Genomic DNA, 18,501 nt, shown 5'->3' with positions numbered 1-18,501 from the left:
ATAAAGATGGAAACAACAGATGCTGGGGACTCCAAAAGGGGGAAGGGAAGGAAGAGGGCAAGGCTTGAAAAACTACCTGTTGGGTACTATGTTCACTATTTGGGTGATGGGTTTAATAGAAGCCCAAACCTTAGCATTATGTAATATATGCATGTAACAAACCTGAATCTAAAAAAATAAAAAATTAATATAAATAGGCCTATCATTGGCTACTTACATTCATATATTCTCTCTTCCTCTCTCTCATAAATATTATTAAAAAAATAAAATAAAATAGTGCTATGCATCTCAATTCCATGTGACTCAGGAAGCTGGACCCAAATTGGCCCCTGAGGTGCACTCTGGATATGCTTGTGGCTTTTTCTATTTAGCTTTTTAGATAACCTGAAGTTAATACACAGCAAATTATGGGGTCATTGCATATAAATCCATTTAGTTGCCAAGCATACTGTTAGTAAGGAATAAATGCTTATTAAAAGTAATGATAATGATATCAGTATTTACACAAAGAGGCCTCAGCCGCCTCTGCACATCCCCAGTATAAACTCACAGCATTTCACTTGTGCCATTTTGTTATGTCAGTCATCACTGTTGCTTAATCACACAATTTCAGGATCTTAATGGTCATTTGGTCTATCTAGAGAAGTGTTTTATTCCCACTAACTCTAGAAGGCTGTTCTGGAAAACTCCACTGATAGGAAATTCACTACCATTCAGAACAGGCATTTCTCCTTTAGACTCCTTGAATTATGGCTATGTCTGCACTATGTCTCTTAAGGACAATTTCATATCAATTTCATCTTGATATCAACAACTCCACCTTACATGTTGACATATACATACTACGCCTTCAAAACATATTTGTTGAGTGGCTCATGAATGAATACAGAACCACTTTGTGGGAAGGCCAGGAGATGGGGGAAGAGGAGAGTTGTAGAATCTAATCCTTCTACCACATTAAGCTCAGACTAATTGTTCTTAAAAATCTATAAAACCAAACCTAAGCAAAAAGCTCCCTCTATCTCCTTCCCCAACATGGTAGAAAGTAATAATGTTTAGAGCAAATCCTTTTGCTAGAACAGAGATTCTCAAACAGTGGTCCCCAGACCAGCACCATCCACATCTCCTGGCAACCTGTTAGAGATGCAAACTCTTGGGCTCCACCCCAGACTGACTGAATCAGAAACTCTGGGGGTGGGGCCCAGTGATCTAGATTTTTAAAAGCCTTCTAGATGATTCTGATGCACACTAAAGTTTGAGAACCACTGGGCCAGAAGGCTGGATCTATTTAGGCTTGACTCCACCCACCCTATGTCCACATGCCCTTCTTGATGGATGGCTGTGGCAGGCAGGGGCAGGACAGGCAGCCTTGAGACCTTTGTTCAGTTATTAGCAGAATCAGGACCAGACAATACATGGAGGTCCCAGAAGCCAGACTTCTGCACAAAGAGCCCTCTGGATGGAGCTCCATTTTTAACCGGGTATTTGTACCATGTCATTCTTCTATCACCAGGTCTTCAATTCAAGAAATATTTATTAGACACCTAATATGTGCCCCACCCTGTGCCACAAGAAAGACAAAAATGAACAAGCCCCAGACCCCACCGTGGAGGAGGTCGCAGTCTAGCAGAGATCTGCATGTAAACAAGCCAGGTGGAGGAGGGTTGAATACAGGGTGAGTCCGTGCCAGGCAAAGAGGGACATCAAAGAGGGGACAGGAAACTGGGAAGCGAGTGGGGTACGGCTTCCCAGATAAGGAGCCCCTGACATGAGCAGGACTTCAGCAGGCAAAGGGGGCTCAAAGCACATGCAGTTATCACCTCTGCGAGCTGCGAGAAGTCTAACCAAGTTGAAGAGGTGGAGCAGTTGGGGTGGACGTGAGGAAGAATAACAGAAGAAGCTGAGCAGGGCTTTATCCCGACAGTGGGGCAGCCAGGAGAGGATTCTACCCTGAAGACCAACTTAAGCAGATCGACATGTTAGAAATACTGCTTAAGATTGTAGGGCAGAATATGGATTTGAAGGTGGCGAGGGGCTATTTCAATTGTTTATCTGTGCAACAATGAGGACTTGTGCATGGAGAGGGAAAATGGAGTGGGAGAGGGGTTAATGAGAGAACCTGGTGGAAGAGGGAGTGAGTAAGAAAGCAAGGAGGAACGCAGAAAGACTAACATGGCCTTCCTGGCCATGTCTCACCCAGCCCCGTCCACCTCTCCAGCCTCTTCTGACACCCCGTTCTGCCTCCACGCAGCCCTCCTGCTCGTTGGCCTTTTCGTTTATTATAGATTCCTCTTCCCACCACAGACTTCACACAAGCTCTTTCCTCTGCCTAGAATGTCCCCATCCCCAATTTGCCTGATTAAGGTCTAATCATCCCTCTGATCTCAGTTCAAATGTCCTCCCCCAGGGAAGTCTTTCCAATCAAAATTACAACCTTAGTTTTTTGTCTTCCTAGGACTAATCATGTGTCAATACAGACAGTCCACAATTTACAATGGTTTGACTTTTGATTTTTCAGCTTTACAATGGAGTGAAAGCAATACACATTCAATAGAAACCATACTTCAAGGACCTATACAACTGTTCTGTTTTTCAGTACAGTATTCAATAAATTACATGAGATATTCAATGCTTTAGATGATGTTGCCCAACTCTAGGCTAATGTACATTTTCAAAGTAGGATAGGGCTGGGCGCGGTGGCTCACACCTCTAATACCAGCACTTTGGGGGGCCGAGGTGGGAGGATCCCTTGAGCCCAGGGGTTGAAGACCAGCCTAGGCAACATGGTCTCCACAAAAAATACAAAAATTACAAAAAAATACAAAAAATACAAAAATACAAAAAATACAAAAATTAGCCATGTGTGGTGGTGTGCACCTATAGTCCCAGCTACTCAGGAGGCTGTAGTGGGAAGATCACTTGAGCCCAGGAAGCAGAGGTTGTAGTGAGCTGAGATCACACCATGGCACTCTAGCCTGGGTGACAGAGCAAGACCCTGTCTCAAAAAAATAAAATAAAAAAGTAGGCTAGGCTACACTACGGTTTAGTAGGTTTGGTAGATTAGGCGTATGACATGCATTTTCGACTTAGGATATTTTCAACTTATGATGGGTTTGCCAGGACATAGCACTACCATAAGTGGACAAGCATCTGTATGCGTCTCTCCCACTAGCAGCAAGCATGGCAGGCCCTGTGTATCCGCAGGCGCTGTGTCCCGATGACCAGCACTTGTGGCAGGTGCTCAATGTCAACTACAGAAAGCAAAGAGATGCCCATGTTTCTGACGTGGGCAACTGGGTAGAGGGATGAAGGAAGGAAACCAGATTTAAAGAAGGAAGAAAATGAGTTGAGTTCACCTGAAGCTTGAGAAAGAGACGTAGATTTTGGAGCTGGCAGGGTGGCAATGGATTTTATAAGTATGGGGAAAAGTGTCAAAAAGAGATTGTGGAGAGACAAAAGAGAGGTGCCTACACAGGATAGAACTCAGAAAACACCAGGATCTTAAGAAACTGGTAAAAAAAGAGAAACTGATTTTTTAAAAATTTGTTTAGAAAGGGTTGAGTGTGGTGGCTCACGCTTATAATCCCAGCACTTTGGGAGGCTGAGGCAGGAGGATCACTTGAGGCCAGAAGTTCAACACCCACCTGGGCAACATAGCAAGGCCCCATCTCTGCAAAAGACAATTCAAAATTAGCCAGGTGTAGTGGCATGCTCCTGTAGTCACAGCTACTTAAGAGGCTGAGGTGGGAGGATCACTTGAGCCCAGGAGATCGAGGCTGCAGTGAGCCTTGATTGTGCCACTGTATTCCAGCCTGGGTGACAGAGATTCTGTCTCAAAAAAAAAAAAAAAAAATTAATAGTCATTAAGAAAAGCTCACACAGGAGTGAGCAACATAAGCCAAAGGAATAGGGTTTCAAGACGACAGTAACAATGACACCACCAGTCACAGCTCCTGCTAACAGCTATTGAGTGTTTACCATGGACCAGGCCCACTCCAAGTGCTTCAAGTAAATTGACTCACAGCAACCTGCATCCCCATTTTAAAGAAAGATGAGGAGATTCTGCACCGAGGCAGAGCCACGGTAATAAATTAATCAGATGCCTGAGAAGGGTCAAGAAGGTTGGAGACTGAGAAGAGATCACTGGATTTGGAAACTGGGAAGCTGCCTTAGCAAGAAGAGAATCCGCAAAGTCGAGGAGCACAACTGCAGGGTGCTCCGAGAAATGAGGAAGTGCTGACGGGGCCAGCTGTGGGAGGAGGAAAGAGGGAGGTTGGTGGGTGGAGGGGAGCTTAGGGTCAGGGGAGACTGGGGTGGAGCCTGTGTTTTACCAGCCTATTCTGACTCCCAAGTCTTAGTCCTTGGAATGATTTCATCATAGGGGCAAGAGGAAGAGTGAAGACTTCCAAGATTTATTTTAGTTGGATTGCATCAGGATCAAACTGCTTCATTACAATGGAAAGAAATGTCTTGAAATCCTGCTTTGACTGGCTTAGAAAAGCTAACACTGTTTCTCCTTCTGTGTTTAATCATGTCTTCCTGTCACTGCAAGCACCGTGGGCCAGCTCCGTGAGCCTGTGACCTGTGCATCCAGACAGGGTCTGAGTTCAGAAAGGCCCTACGCTTGGTTTAATGCCCTGCTGTTGCCATCTTGAAATTCTTAATATTTATTGAACAAGGGCCCCCGCATTTTCATTTCGCACTGGACCCTACAAATCACGTAGCCAGTTCTAGAAGCCTGTTGGGTTCAGAGTGGAGATCTGAGACTAAGTTACTCCAAATAGCTGACCTGATAGTCTGAGAGCTGCCAAGGTGAACCCAGGTCCCAACCAGCCCTAAGTCAGGCATAAAATTCCCTTCTGAAATAATCTTGAAAGTCTGGCCAGAGTGATTAGCTGCTCAGTAGTCATCATCTCAGTGCCATCAACCACCCAGGCCTGGCTTCTAGATCGGCTCTGCCCTCAGAGAGGCAGAATCTGCAGCAGGTAAGTGGGCAGGCTGGATCTGAACTGCCTGGGTTCAAGTCCCAGCTCCGCTGTTGACTCTGTGATCTTGGGCAAGTTACTAATCCTCTCTGTGCCTCAGCGTCCTCTCTGTAAAATGAGGTGGATCATGACAGCACACCTGCTCCCCGCAGAGAGACCTATATGAGGGAATGCATTTAAAACAAAGCCCAGCTCATGGGGAGTCGTGGCTGTTCTCAGCTGCTCTCATCACCACTGCTGTCAAAGTGGCCCAACAAAGAGAATAAACCCCAAAGTGGGGAGTTATTTCTCCTCTGAAGTCTGGAGTGGAATAGCAAGGAAAAGAGGGTGGGAAAAGAAACATTTTGAAAATAAAGTACTGGAACCATCTGCTCTCCTTTTATCATGTCGGCATTCTCACTCTGGAAATATCTGTCTTGCGGAATCAGCCTGAGCCCCAGGAGTGCTGAAGCAGCAGAGAGGGCCATGCCCCATCTTCCCACTCCGGTCTCCTTCCCGGGAGGCAAGCGTTTTTGCATCATGCACCTTGAAGCCACCACTTCTGGGACGTCAGCCCTGCCTGTGCACGACCTAAGGTCCTTCTTTCCACCTTGGCAGGCGTGCACCTGGATTTTGTGTTCCTGGCACGGTGCACATGGAGAGCAGTGGCTGTGACAATAAGGGAAGTCCAGCTTGCCTTCTCTTTCTCCTTCCCCCTGGAGCGGATCCATCTGTCAAGCTGCAGAAGGAGTGTTTGCCCACTTCCCAATCCAGAACTGGATTCTGCATGCAGGACCTCCTGTCTGGAGTTACGGATGCCTTCAGTGCTGCTCCAAAATATTTACTGCACGCCCCCTGCCCCCTTTAATCCTACTCTACTCACTCCTAGTCTGGGCGGGGGTCAGGGGGAGCGGGGAGGAGGAGGAATCAGGGGCAGCTTGTGTGAACAAAGCCGCTGCAGCAGACAGCAGAATCCTTCCTGCCGGGGAGAAGCGGCTGCCTTCCCCACTGATAACTTAATGACTCTGGCACATTTTCATCAGCCCAACTTGGAGCACACAGTGGGTATCTGAGCCAGTGGTTTCCGAGAGACTGAAAGCAGTGACTGAAGGCAATTACAGGATGAGCAACCCAGAGACAAAGCCTGGGCCCTGGGAGTCACCAGCCAGTCACCAGCCACATCTCATTCCCAGCTCTGCCCTGTGGCACTGACATACAACCCTGAGGACACCACTTCCTTCTCTCTGCAGCTGGACTCCCTCATCTGTCACCCAGACCCCACTGTGCCTGTCATCTGCCGGTGCCTCCAAGGCAACACACCTACCATCAGGCAGCACCCATTCCCATGCAGAATCTCACAGCTCAGGAGGCAAGGATCCCCATTCCACAGATGAAGAAACTGAGTCTGGGGGAGTTTAAGCAATTCTCTGGATGGCACAGCCAGAGTTTGAGCCCAGGTCTGTCTGCCGTTGAAGCATGTGACTGAAAGGTGCGCTGGTGAGTCTCTGCTTGGCACTGCCTCCCTCCCCACCCACCCCAGTGGCCTGGGGCTGACTGGCGTGGCCTGCTTCACCCATGCTCCCTTGCTCTCGGCAAGAAGGAGGCACCAGCAGGAGAACAGAGGGTGGGAAGAAAAACATGTGGGGACTTGGACCCTGCCCTGCTTGGGCACTGTGCTATACAGGGACTGTATAGGGGCCCACCTCCAAGACTCCTGTCCTGCCTGGCTCTGGGAACCCCATGTCTCCCCTGCTCCTTGGAGCTGGGGATAGGAAGGGCTTCCCGCTCTCCCTGTCAGCACCTTCATCTTGCCCACACCTTCATAATCACTCTGGCATCAAATTCCCTTCCATCCAGCCTTTCTGAGTGGAATCCCACCTCCTGCCAGATACCATTTTGACACATATTCACACCCTACCAGACCGGTTCATAGAAGTTTGGGGCCACCAACACCTCCCAACGACCCTCCGTCTTCCCTCTGCAGAACCATCTGGGGGATGGAGGAATTCCTACAACCAATTCCCCCGAGCAGGGAGAAGCCCCAGCTGAGAAAAGCCCTGTGTGACTCCCAGATACAAACTCAGATCGGGATAAAGCCCAGGAGATACTTCCAAAAGCCACCTGCTCAGACTGGGTACGCAGGGTACAGTTGTTCATCCCACAGCCACTTCAACTGGCCAGGCTTTTCTCAAAAGCCAGCGGTGGATCCAGCCCCCAGGTGGGCTTCTCCTCCCTCCCCTGCCCTTGAAGCTTAGAGGCCAGCAGACTCGGTGGCCTTCTAGAGACCGGGGATCTGGCCCTGGGTCTGATTCTAACCCGCTATGCACCCTTGGACATATTCATACCTTTCTGGGTCTTGATTTTCTCATCTGCAGAATTTGGGGGTTGGATCAGATGATCTCTAAGTCCTTTGCATTCTAGCACTTCACAACTCTCTGTAGGTCCTGAAGCTATTATCTCCTCAACTGTGATAGGAAAATGATGAGGCTCCCAGGGGCTGGCTCTACCCACCTCCCCCCACCCCACCCTGCACGGTTGGCAGCTGCCATCCCGTGGCTTCATACCTTCTTTCAGGCCACCCTTGATGCTTATTTTAAGCTGAATTCCTTTGGATGGAGACACAGAGGATTGGGGGTAGAGGTGGGGTAAAACACCCTGATTTTTCACAGCCACATTCCTTGGGGCCTGGCGGTGACCCAGGATCTATCAAACTCCAGTGACCCAAAAGTCCTGTGTCTTCATCAAGGGAGAGTGTCCTGCTTATTTTGGGAATTTAGTAGATGTGAGGAAGAACAGAGACAAGCAACCAGACTCTCGTTTCAAAATATTCTATCACCTGATTTCTGGATCCTCAGCAGGGGAATGCAGAAACCCCTAAAACCAAAGCACTCCATGTGTTATGGGAATGTTTCCTGCCCTGCTGAGAAGCCAGGTAACAGAATGCAGGTGAACTCGGGAGGCTGCCTTCTTGGGTCAGCTAATTTGCAATGTGACCTTGGGGAAGTGACTTAATCCCTCTCAGCCTCAGTTTCCTCATCTGTAAAACAAGGGCAATAACAGTTTGTAGCTCATGGGGGCAGTGTGAGAACTGCAGGAGTTCATCTTCTTACAATGCTCAGCCCAGTGCCTGGCACACAGCACATGTTCAACAAACATCAGCTATTTTTGATCATTCATTTAACTTGATCAGACGACTCCCCTAGATCCTGCAGCAGCTAGGGCACAGAACACAACTGGGGCCCTGGCTTAGGTGTTAAATAAGTACCTTTTCTCGATTCGGTATAAAGAAAATAAACATTTATTGAAAATATCTATGAACCAAGCAGTGAGCTAATTGTTTTTACACATTGTCTCATTGAACCCTCTTGGAAACCCTCTAAGGTTAATATTATTGTCCTCCCCTAACAGACCAGAAAACCAAGGCTCAAAGTGGTTTTGTGATTTGCCTGAGGTCGTGGCTAGGAAGTGACCTGGTAAAGATTCAAATCCTAGCTTTCTGACTCCGGAGCCACCTTCTTCCAACTGGCATCCCTTGCAGGCTGGTGTCTTTGATTCCTGATTCTAGTGAGTCCTGCGTTAGCATGTCCTTAATGAGCTTAAATTAAGAGTGAAACCGAATTCTCTTTTCACTTTTACAATAAAAATAAATAATAAATGTCATTGTCAACATTTCTGGGGAAGGTAAAAAGAGAAAGGTCAAAAATCAGACCTGATTACCCTAAGCTGAGGCAGCCCCCAGGCTTCTGGGAATCTTGCTAGCATCCTCTCAAGATCTCTGTACACCTCCCATGCCAGGACATCAGTGTGGCCTCAAATGCTGAGCAGGCTTTATCTGTGAGTTCCAGGCTATCCAGTGTGATTCCCCGCCCCCTGCCTGAGGTAGGCCTTCTTCCACCTACAATGTCAGTGTAAGCTCCTCAGTTCCTTTGAGGAAACAACAAATGTCCATTAGCATCTGTTAGACGTTTCTGCCTGGATTCCTGCCATTTCCACCAACTCATATGTCAGTTTCATCACGCTCCCAAAATTACTTCCCCTTTTAGGCTATTCCGGTTAAGCTACCCCTTGTGTCTCAACGACCCAAGTGCAAGATGTCAAGAGTCATCATTGCCACCTCCCTCTCTCCTCTCTCCTGCTCTCCACACCCTGTCCATCATCTGCCGGGTTCTGTGAATTTCTCTTTCATTAAGTCTTCCTTGTCTGCCCCGTCTATTTCACTCCTGCTATCACCACCATCCAGATTTCATGTCTTCTCCTAGCTGACTACAAAAGGCTCTTCTCGGTCATCAGACTTCAGGCTTTCCTCCCTGAACACTGAATCCTACAGATCAACCTTCCTAGAGATGTCCCTAGGATTGTCATGAATTACCACTGACCATGCAGGCCAACCTCTAAGCCAGGGGTCCCCAACCCCCCGGGCTACAGACTGACACCTGGGCTACACAGCAGGAGGTGAGTGGCGGGCAGGCAAGCGAAACTTCATCTGTATTTACAGCCACTCCTCATCACTCACATTACCACCTGAGCTCCACCTTCTGTCTGATCGATTAGATCTCACATCGGATTCTCACAGGAGCACAAACCCTACTGTAAACTGCACATGCAAGAGATCTAGGTTGCACACTCCTTATGAGAATCTAATGCCTGATGATCTGTCACTGTCTCCCATCACTCCCAGATGGGACCATCTAGTTGCAGGAAAACAAGCTCAAGGCTCCCACTGACTCTACATTATGGTGAGCTGAATAATTATTTCATTATATATTACAATGTAATAATCATGGAAATAAAGGGCACAATAAGTGTAATGTGCTCAAATCATCCCAAAACCTGCCCCCCCGCCCCTGGTCCGTGGAAAAATTTTCTTCCATGAAACCAGTCCCTGGTGCCAAAAATCTTGGGTACTGTGGCTCTAAGCACCTCAGCCTGATGTTCCCAGCAACCCTGGTCTAACTCTGTGCCCCCAGTCTCCCTACCCACATGCTCTGGGTTAGTCGAGCTGAGCCTTCTTCTTCCCTGGTATGCACATCCCACATTCCCTTCTCCAGACATTCATCAACAATTTGGAAGCACCACTGTGCTGGGGCTGGGCTGCAAGTTGATTCTGGCCTGGGCCCTGCCCTCAGAAGGCTCACAGTCCAGCCTGAGGGAGCAGAGAAACAAATCGTCATCACACAATGTGGGAGGCAGCCTATCAGGAGGTAGGCACAAGGTACCAGCAGCTTCCGGAAAGGGGGAGTGATAGTGTGTGTGGTGGGGGAGGGAAGGAGGATGAGAGAGAAAAAAAAGAGAGAGAGAGAGATGAATGACTGGGATCAAATCTTGGCTCTGTCATTTATTCACAGTGGTGACCTCAGGAAAGTTAATTAACCCTTCCTCTCCCCAGTTTCCTTATCTGTAGGATAGAGATGACCAAAGCATCCATCTCACAGCACTTTTGTGGGACTTAAAGAGTTAACACAGATGAAGCCAACAGAATATTCCAGGTCTATAATATAAGTCAACAAACTTCAGCATTATCATTATTACCACTTCCCCCTACCCCTGGGCACACCCATCCACCTCTGGGGGCCAATATCAATTCCATCCATGTCCCCCCAAGGGCCTTCTTGGCATCCTGGGGCTGCACCCTCTGACACAGCAGCCCCTCTTCATGTGACCACTCCCTGCCCTGTTCCTTCAGTGCTCACTGTCCCCTCAATTAAATACTGCCAGGCAGTGTGCTATCTCCTGCACAATATCAGCCTTTCTCCTTCCAAGTATATTGAAGAAAGAGAAAATAAGAAGACCAAGGTGGGGGAAACCTTTGTCAAGCACACGCCATGTGCAAAGCTTTTTATATACATCATCACAGTCAGCTTTCCCACCGTGCCCCATCCCCACCACACACCGGAGGACACGGAGACTCCTGCAGCAAGACGACTTTCTCGATGTCACAGATAACAAGCAGCAGAGCCACTCCAAAGTCAGGGCACATCCTGCTTCACCCAGCTCTCTGCAACCTGCCAGACCCGTCAGGCTCCTTGCTTTCCTATACTCCCCACCATGACTCAAAATAAGAGAGATCAAAGGCCATGCACCAGGCCCTGCAGCCTCACAGCTGTACTTCTAGGAAACAATAAAGCATTATGCAAAGGTATAGCTGGAACAGTGCTTTTAATAGTAAATGGATATTAGACTGTCTAAACAACTAACAGTAGAACATTGAGCAAATTATGAGACTTGTCCATAAGCTGTGGCACATCTGCATAATGGAACACTATACAGCCCTAAAAACTATGTCATAAAATCTATTTATTGACACAGAAAGATGTTCCTGATGTATAACTGAGTGGGGCAGAGGGGCATTAAAATGGTACGTATCATTTCTTAGTCGTCATCTGTGTGTGTGTGCGTGTGTGTGTGTGTATAGACAGAGACAGAATTAATCCTAGAATGGAATACAGCAAAACAAAATGTAAGTTATCTCCAAGGAGTGAGATTATGGGTGACTTTTATTTTTTATTTATTTTTTTTTTTTTGAGACCGCGTTTTGCTCTGTCATCCAGGCTGGAGTGCAGTGGCACGACCTCAGCTCACTGCAACCTCCACTTCGCATATCTGTAATTCCTGATTATTCTGCAATGAACAAATACTATTTCCATAGAAAAAGTTATTTTAAAAAAATAATAAAAAGCACCTCTACAATTGTTAATATCTACCCTATTATGGGTCATCTAAACAGAAATAGGAATTGTCATGAAGTTTGCGTCAGGAAACAGTTAGTGGAGAACAAGGTTGTCACTGAATAGAAAATAGCTCCAGAGGATGTGGGTCACAGCCCAGAGAAGGCAGGTGTAGGTTAGAAGGTCAAATGCCAAGATGCGAGCCCTGGAGGAGAGGAGGCGGAGATAGGAGGGTCTAGGGACAGCAAAGAGAAACTCCACCCTCTCCCCAGGCCTGCCTCTGGCCAGTCCTGCCGGAACACCTGCAACCTACGTCCATGACACAATGGCATTTAAATATTTAAACAGACCCAGCTTTGCTGGAACGGCGCACTCAGCTCCAGGGATCAATCCCATGCCACAAGCCCCACTCTACAAATCAAGTTTCTGGGGGCACCAAACCTTTCCTACCCTCCCCCAACCCACCCCCAACCAAGGACCTGCAGGATAACTGAGTGATGAGCCCAGCTTCCCTTCCGCGACAAAGGCAGTGAGCCTGAAGGCCACGTTATTGGCTTTTCCACTGCAGCTTGAAGTGAAAAGCACGTGAGCCTTAAAGAATATGGGCCTTAATGCCCTCAAAAAAAAGCTTTTTTTTTTTTTTTTTTTTTTTTAGCAAAACTGCAAGAGTCATCTAACTCTCCCTGCTGCACTCTGGTAGGGGTAAAACCAGGGTAGTTTGAAAGATGTTGAGGCCAAGCAGATTTTCTGGGACTGCCTTGGGTTCAAGCTTTTGTCTGTCCAATCCACAGATCCACCCATCCCATCACACCTCTTGGCCTGTGGCACAGTTTCCCATGGTATTCCCCAATCCACTGCTCCCTTCATGTCCTCCAGACATCTTGCCTCCCTAGCAAAGAGCATCATTGTTAAGCTGCTGCCTGGGAAGAAAGGCGCCACTGTGAGGGGAAGGAGTGCTGATCAGGGCAGTCTGGAGGCCCAAAGGAGGAGCCATCCCCTCATGGACAAAGGAGGAAACCAGTGCCATAGCGATGGAGGTGTAGAACCAGGACTAGATGTCCAGCCTGCTCCTCCCATCAGCCTGATACCCTTCTCTCTGAAGTACACCACTGCCAAGAAACAAGACACTTTAGAATGGGAAGAGACCCTAGACCCTATTCTGATACTACCCCCGCTGGTTGTGGCAACACACTCCCCGACTGGGTTTCTAGAAGGGAGGCAACAGGGTGAAGTGGCCACACAACTGAAGATGCACATCTGTAGGGTGGAGGTGGTAGAGAACAAAGACTCTGCTGAGACAGAGGTTGCCTTGAGAGGACCCACTCCTGGTGTGTGACACCGGACGTGACTTAGGAGTGAGTAATGCTTCTAGGAGGGCTTTAGCCACGTCTATTTGCCTTTTGTCACTAATCTGGCCTAATGCCCTAGTTGGGGGGCGTGATTTTAATAGATTTAAATTTAAAAGGCTGCAAATCATATAATTCATTCCATCCTACTTCAGTTGTAATTACTACCTGACTCCAGCCTGCCAGCCCGATGCCTAGAAATTGCCCATCGACAGCGGCCAGGGCTTCACCTCATAAGTAAGTTATGCGTGCTCATTAATTAACTTTGAAAACGTTTTTTCCGCAGCCCTCAAGAGAACCAAACTCCAGGGCAGGAGAGCATGTGTAAGGGGCAGTTAGGATGGAAGATGTCCTAGGGTGGGGCGGTTCTAGAGTTGAGGACGCTGGGATCAGATCCCAGTGTTTACATCCTAGATCCCAGCTGTGTGACCATGGACAAGGCCCTACACCTCTCTGAGCCTCAGTTTCTTCACAGTAAAGTGAGGTCAACTGTCCCTGCCTCTCCAGGTTGGTGTGGGGGTTTACAGAGATAATCCATGTGAAACACTTAGCCTAGCGCTCTACACACCCTAAGCACCTACTCACAGGAATTAAGACCATGATTCAGAAAACGCTTCGAGGAAAAAAGAAAGCTTCCTACACTGCTTCCCTTGTGTCTAGCAAAAGGGCATATGCCTGCTTTGCTCCTCCCTGCATGGCTAATGCTTAGAGACAAAATGTTCTCCCTGAATATCACATCGTCATCACCAACTTCTTTTCTATGATGTTTCTTGAACAAAGAAAATGGAAAAGTGGGTCTCTCATCAGGAGTCTGCTCCAATGACGCTAACAGAAAAATTTGGGCTTGGGAGCAATTAGGAAGAGAAGAGGCAAACTCCTGAAATGACTTTTTAAACTTTCTAGCAGCCCAAACCCAAGGATTCCTTCCACATGCCTGTCCCCGGTTATCATCCCGCCTATAAAATGGGGCTAAGATACTGTTAGGATTTAAAGCAATTAAGTGAATTAAAAATCAAGCACTGGATAGCTGAGCTGTATATCAATGCGAAATAAACGGAAAGAATAGATTCTAAGGAGACCAACTAAAACACTGATGCAAGCCAGTGGCAACCTGCCTGGAGAATTCCTGGAGACTCCAGAATGTCCAGATGCAAAAAGCAGAAAATAATAAGAGCTGAGCAGTCAGGAGCCAGAAGCCTTCATGTTTAAATGAAGTAGACTTGTCACTGTCAAAAGCCAGTATACACAAGAATCCCCTGAAGAGCTCTCAGAAAATGCAGGCCCCTTGGCCTTCCCTCCAGTGATTCTGATACCGGAGGTCTGATGTGGAGCCCAGGAGTCTGAATTCTAAGAAGTGTCTAGGCATTGCTGTGCAGCTGGTCCAGGCCTACACTTTCACAGACACCAACAGCCTTTTCCACAATGTCCTATTCAGTTGCCTTCTTTGTGCATAACAAACACTTTTCCTTAAGCAAGAGATGAAAAGGGGAGGAACAGAACTTTAACCCTTAAGCTTGGTAAACTTTCAAGGTAATTAAAAGAGACTGGTTACTTGCTGGAAAACAAAGCATTCATACATCCATACACCATGGATTGGGTAAAACATAAATCATGTTCAGGTGATTTAACATTGCTCTGCGATGGAAGAAATTCAATGACTGAGTAAAAGGCATCAAGCAAACTCTCTATCACCTGGAGTTAGCAGCTACAATAACATTCAAGCCACCCATTTTGAAAAGGAAGCTTGGAGCAAGAACACATAGGACCACTATATTCAGGAATGCATTCCAGGAAGGGTTAAATAAATCACATCAGAATATAGCTTATTACCACTCCACATAAACCCAGAAAGGGGTTGGGGTCCAAGGTGATCTAATATTTTCATAAATAACTTGAAAGATAGAGTGGGAATTATGCAAATCACACCATAGATGATACAAAAATGGCAGGGATGGCAAATCTGTGGAGAATGAAATTTAACTACTGGGCAATGTCTTTAAATTTGCCTTTATTGAATCTTGCATATTGAAGTCACATATTATTGGATCTGTTTATTGAGACTCAATGGGACCAAATGCAGAGTGATTTATGGAAGAAGGAATAATCAAATGCATAAGGAGAAAAGAGCATGCACCTGGAGAGGCATCAACACTGGGGCTGGGACGGGCTCCAACTAGTAAACTGTTGAGAGGGTGGACAGGGCATAAATAAGGAGATACGTCTGCTGCTCTTTGAGCCACCTGGACTTGATGCTACTTCCTAGGAGTGCCATGCTTAAGTGTAGACCTGGAAGGGAATTCCAAGCAGGGTGCCACAGAGACTATGTGGTGGGGCCCTAAGTCAACCAAGAATATATGGGATGTTCAGAAGGTCTCCCAGATGGACAAAGCCGTAATGTGCCTATTCGTAGGGGAAAGATGCTCAAACGACAAGGGGACCTGTAGGAGAGAAAATCTTCAGCTCCTATTAAGGAAAAACACTCATTCGAAGCACAGCTGGCATCATGGAAGAAAGGGCAGCTTATGGTAACACCATCCCTGGGGACGCTCGAGGAGGCGGCCAGACACCTCTCTCCTTAGGATGCATTAGAGATTATTAAAAGCACTCCTTGCCCAGTTTGGGGGTGGGGGGTTGGGCCTTGTGACCTCTCCAAAGGTCATTTCTACCCCAAAGGATCACATGTCTGAAGGGCACCAGATAAAAATAAAGTCTATTAATCACCGAGCTGCCACACAATTTCCTAAGAGAGCCAGAACAGAGAAGGGCAATCGACGGTGGCCCCTGCTCCACCAAGGGAGGGAGAGGAGGCAGAACGCATGCAGACAGAGCCAAGAAAGCAGCCGCTGAGACTTCCAGAAAGCCTGCCATCAGGCCTCCCAGGCACTACAGGGCACACAGAAGGCAGGAGAGAGCCTGCGTGGAGGGCATCGAGAGAAGCAAACAGCACTGAGAGTCCCGAAACAAAGCCACAGGGACTCAGGAGACAGCGTGTGATGCAAGCACTTTGCAGAAAGAGGGGTGCCCGGTAAGAAAGGGACGCCCACGAAGGGCACTTCATGGAGATGATCCACAAGGAGGCAGAAGTCAGAGGCAAAGGTGGGAGGAGAGGAACTGGGAGGGGGGTGAAGTCGGAGAAAAGGGCACACAAGTGTGTGTGTCTGGGAGTCCATGGGATTATGATTGGCTGGGAATCCAATGAAAGCTGTAGAGATAGAGCAAAAAGGGATCCCACTGTCTATGGTAGCAGACAATTACATATGAAGATAAAGCATTTTAAAAGAGGAACAAAGGGCTGGGTGTGGTGGCTCACACCTGTAATCCCAGCACTTTGGGAGGCCGAGGCAGGAGGATCACTTGAAACCAGGAGTTCAAGACCAGCCTGGGCAAGACCCCATCTCTACAGAAAATTTTAAAAACTTAGCCAAGCGTAGTGGCACAGGCCTGTAGTCCTAGCTACTGCATATGCTGAGGCAGAAGGATTGCTTAAGTCCAGGAGGTCAAGGCTGTAGTGAGCTATAATCCTATGATTGTACCACTGTACTCCAGCCTGGGTGACAAAGCAAGAGCCTCTCTTAAAAAATTAAATAAATAAAAATGAATAAAAGAAGAATGTAGTAGCAATGCCCCAGTTCCAAAGTAGTTGTTGGCATTCTTGATAGATGTGCTGTCAGGCCAAACACAGCTAGAAAGCCCAAGGTGGTCTGAGGGCCCTTCCCAGCCCATGGCCTAGGGCCAGTCTCTCAAGGGTCAGTATGCTGGGGCTTCTACATATCAGAGCGAAACTGAACGCCATGTAGGAAGCAAGACCCAGGCCAAGGCAGGCACGTCCTGGTGCTGCCAAAAGGCATCAGACCCCATGCCCTGCTCCCTCCTCATCCTGGACTGGAACTGCTTTGGGGTGGAGACGTTACCTGCAGGAGTCATCTCAGGAATGGCATCTGCATGGAGTATTAAGCATCCAAATGGGAGTCATGGAGTTTGAGTTCTTCTAGCAAAATGTTCTCCAACCAGCTGTCACCCCATTGGACACAGAACAACTTTTTGAAATCAAAAGAGGGCAGTGAAGGGGGAGACAAAAGATACCACCCCCAGCGTGCTCCCTAGGCCCCCCCACCCCACCTCGCCAGCTCTCTCCCTGCCTTCAGGGAGACTGCAGACCCTGGCGAGATGGGTGGGACACCCAGAGGGAGACCCGTGCCGGGGTCCTTCACTGCCATCGTCGCTGCAACCCCTTCCCTCCTATGGCGAAGCTCTGCATCCTCAGAGAGGAGAAGATGGCAAGTGAAAATCATTAGGAGTGTGGTGGTGAGGGCTGCCCTCCCACAGAATGAGCAAATGGTACCCAGTACAGTGAGAAGATGACTAGGGCACAGGTTTTCAATCTGCCACCCAGTGCTCTGCTGTCTGGAGCTGACCACATCCCTCATCAAGCTGCGGGTTTCCCAAGGTCCACCCACTGCCCTGGCTCCCTGCAACTCCCCTCCCGTGGGCTCCCCAGCTCTGTCTGCACACCCTAAACTCAGGAGCCAGCCAGGCAGTCGCTTGTCCAAAAGATGTTTCTGAAGCAAGCAAGAAAGGCTGGAGATGGATCGAGGGCCATTTATTAAAGTAAGTCATCGTCATCGAAAGATTCATAACTTGCCCTACCTAGGACAGGAGAGGAAGAGGGAAAGGAAATTAAAGGGAAACAAATGAAAAGCCATGACGAGCCAAGTACCTTTGTCGGAGGGTTTTGAGTTATGCTTTTGTTTGTAACTCTCTGAAATACAGAAAGAAATAAAGGATGAATCTTAAAGGAGACAGAATGCGTGAGAGAGAGAGCCGGAGGAGAGCCACGCAGGAGGCATGGCAGGAGGTGGGGGCACAGAACTGAGGGTGGGGGCCACCCCAGCTGGCTTCCCCTCTGCAGAAACCCCCCGGGGCAGCAGCAGCCCAAGGAAGTGGTGAGTGCGGTGGAGGCGGCAGGCAGGTAAGCTGGGGTGCAGACAGAGAGGAAGAGGTGAGCACACACTGAGGCTAGGCTGGCAGGTGGACAGCCAAGGAAGCACAGGGAAGGGGGACCTGGGGGCAGGGGCAGAAGGAGGAAGGAAGGTGGGACCGGCCCATACTTACTGTCACAGACGTAAGGTTTGTCGTGGTCTTCCTGAGAGGCGGCGTCATGCCTCCTCCTGCCCCCCGCAGAGCCGCGAGCCTGGGGAGACATTGGGGTATGGGATGCTTGTTACCATGGTCATCACTACAGCTCCGGAGCATGCGCTCTGCAAGCTCCTTACACCATCTTCATCTCAACTTTTGTGCCAACACCAGTCCCATCTTACAGGCGAGGAAACTGAGGCCCAGAGAGGTCAGGGGATGTGCCTCCAAATCACTCAGTTGCTCACCTGTATCATCTCATTAAATTTTCACAACTCCAAGAGGTGGTTTCTACTAGGGTCCCCATTTTACAAATCAAAGGACTGAAGCGACAGAGAGGTTAAGGAGCTTGCCCAAGGTCATTCGGCTACTCAGGGCAGCCGTACTGAAAAG

General features: G+C 48.2%; 1 protein-coding gene across 3 annotated transcripts in view; it reads right to left on the bottom strand.

Moving 5' to 3' along the window:
* DPF3 (double PHD fingers 3) overlaps nt 1-18,501 on the bottom strand; it is a 282,519-nt gene that overhangs the window by 80,652 nt on the left and 183,366 nt on the right. For all 3 annotated transcript variants that reach the window (XR_010122063.1, XM_055288909.2, XM_063644313.1), the window contains exon 6: nt 18,088-18,166. Coding sequence is in view for 2 of the 3 variants with exons in the window: in XM_055288909.2 (XP_055144884.1) it covers nt 18,088-18,166 (79 nt within the window). In the remaining variant the exon portion in view is untranslated. The remainder of the gene's footprint in view (nt 1-18,087; nt 18,167-18,501) is intronic.

Source organism: Symphalangus syndactylus, chromosome 8 (genome assembly GCF_028878055.3).
Source record: "Symphalangus syndactylus isolate Jambi chromosome 8, NHGRI_mSymSyn1-v2.1_pri, whole genome shotgun sequence".
Taxonomy (NCBI): Eukaryota; Metazoa; Chordata; class Mammalia; order Primates; family Hylobatidae; genus Symphalangus; species Symphalangus syndactylus.
Note: the sequence above shows the minus strand (reverse complement) of the source record. Positions and strands in the feature narration are given on the sequence as shown.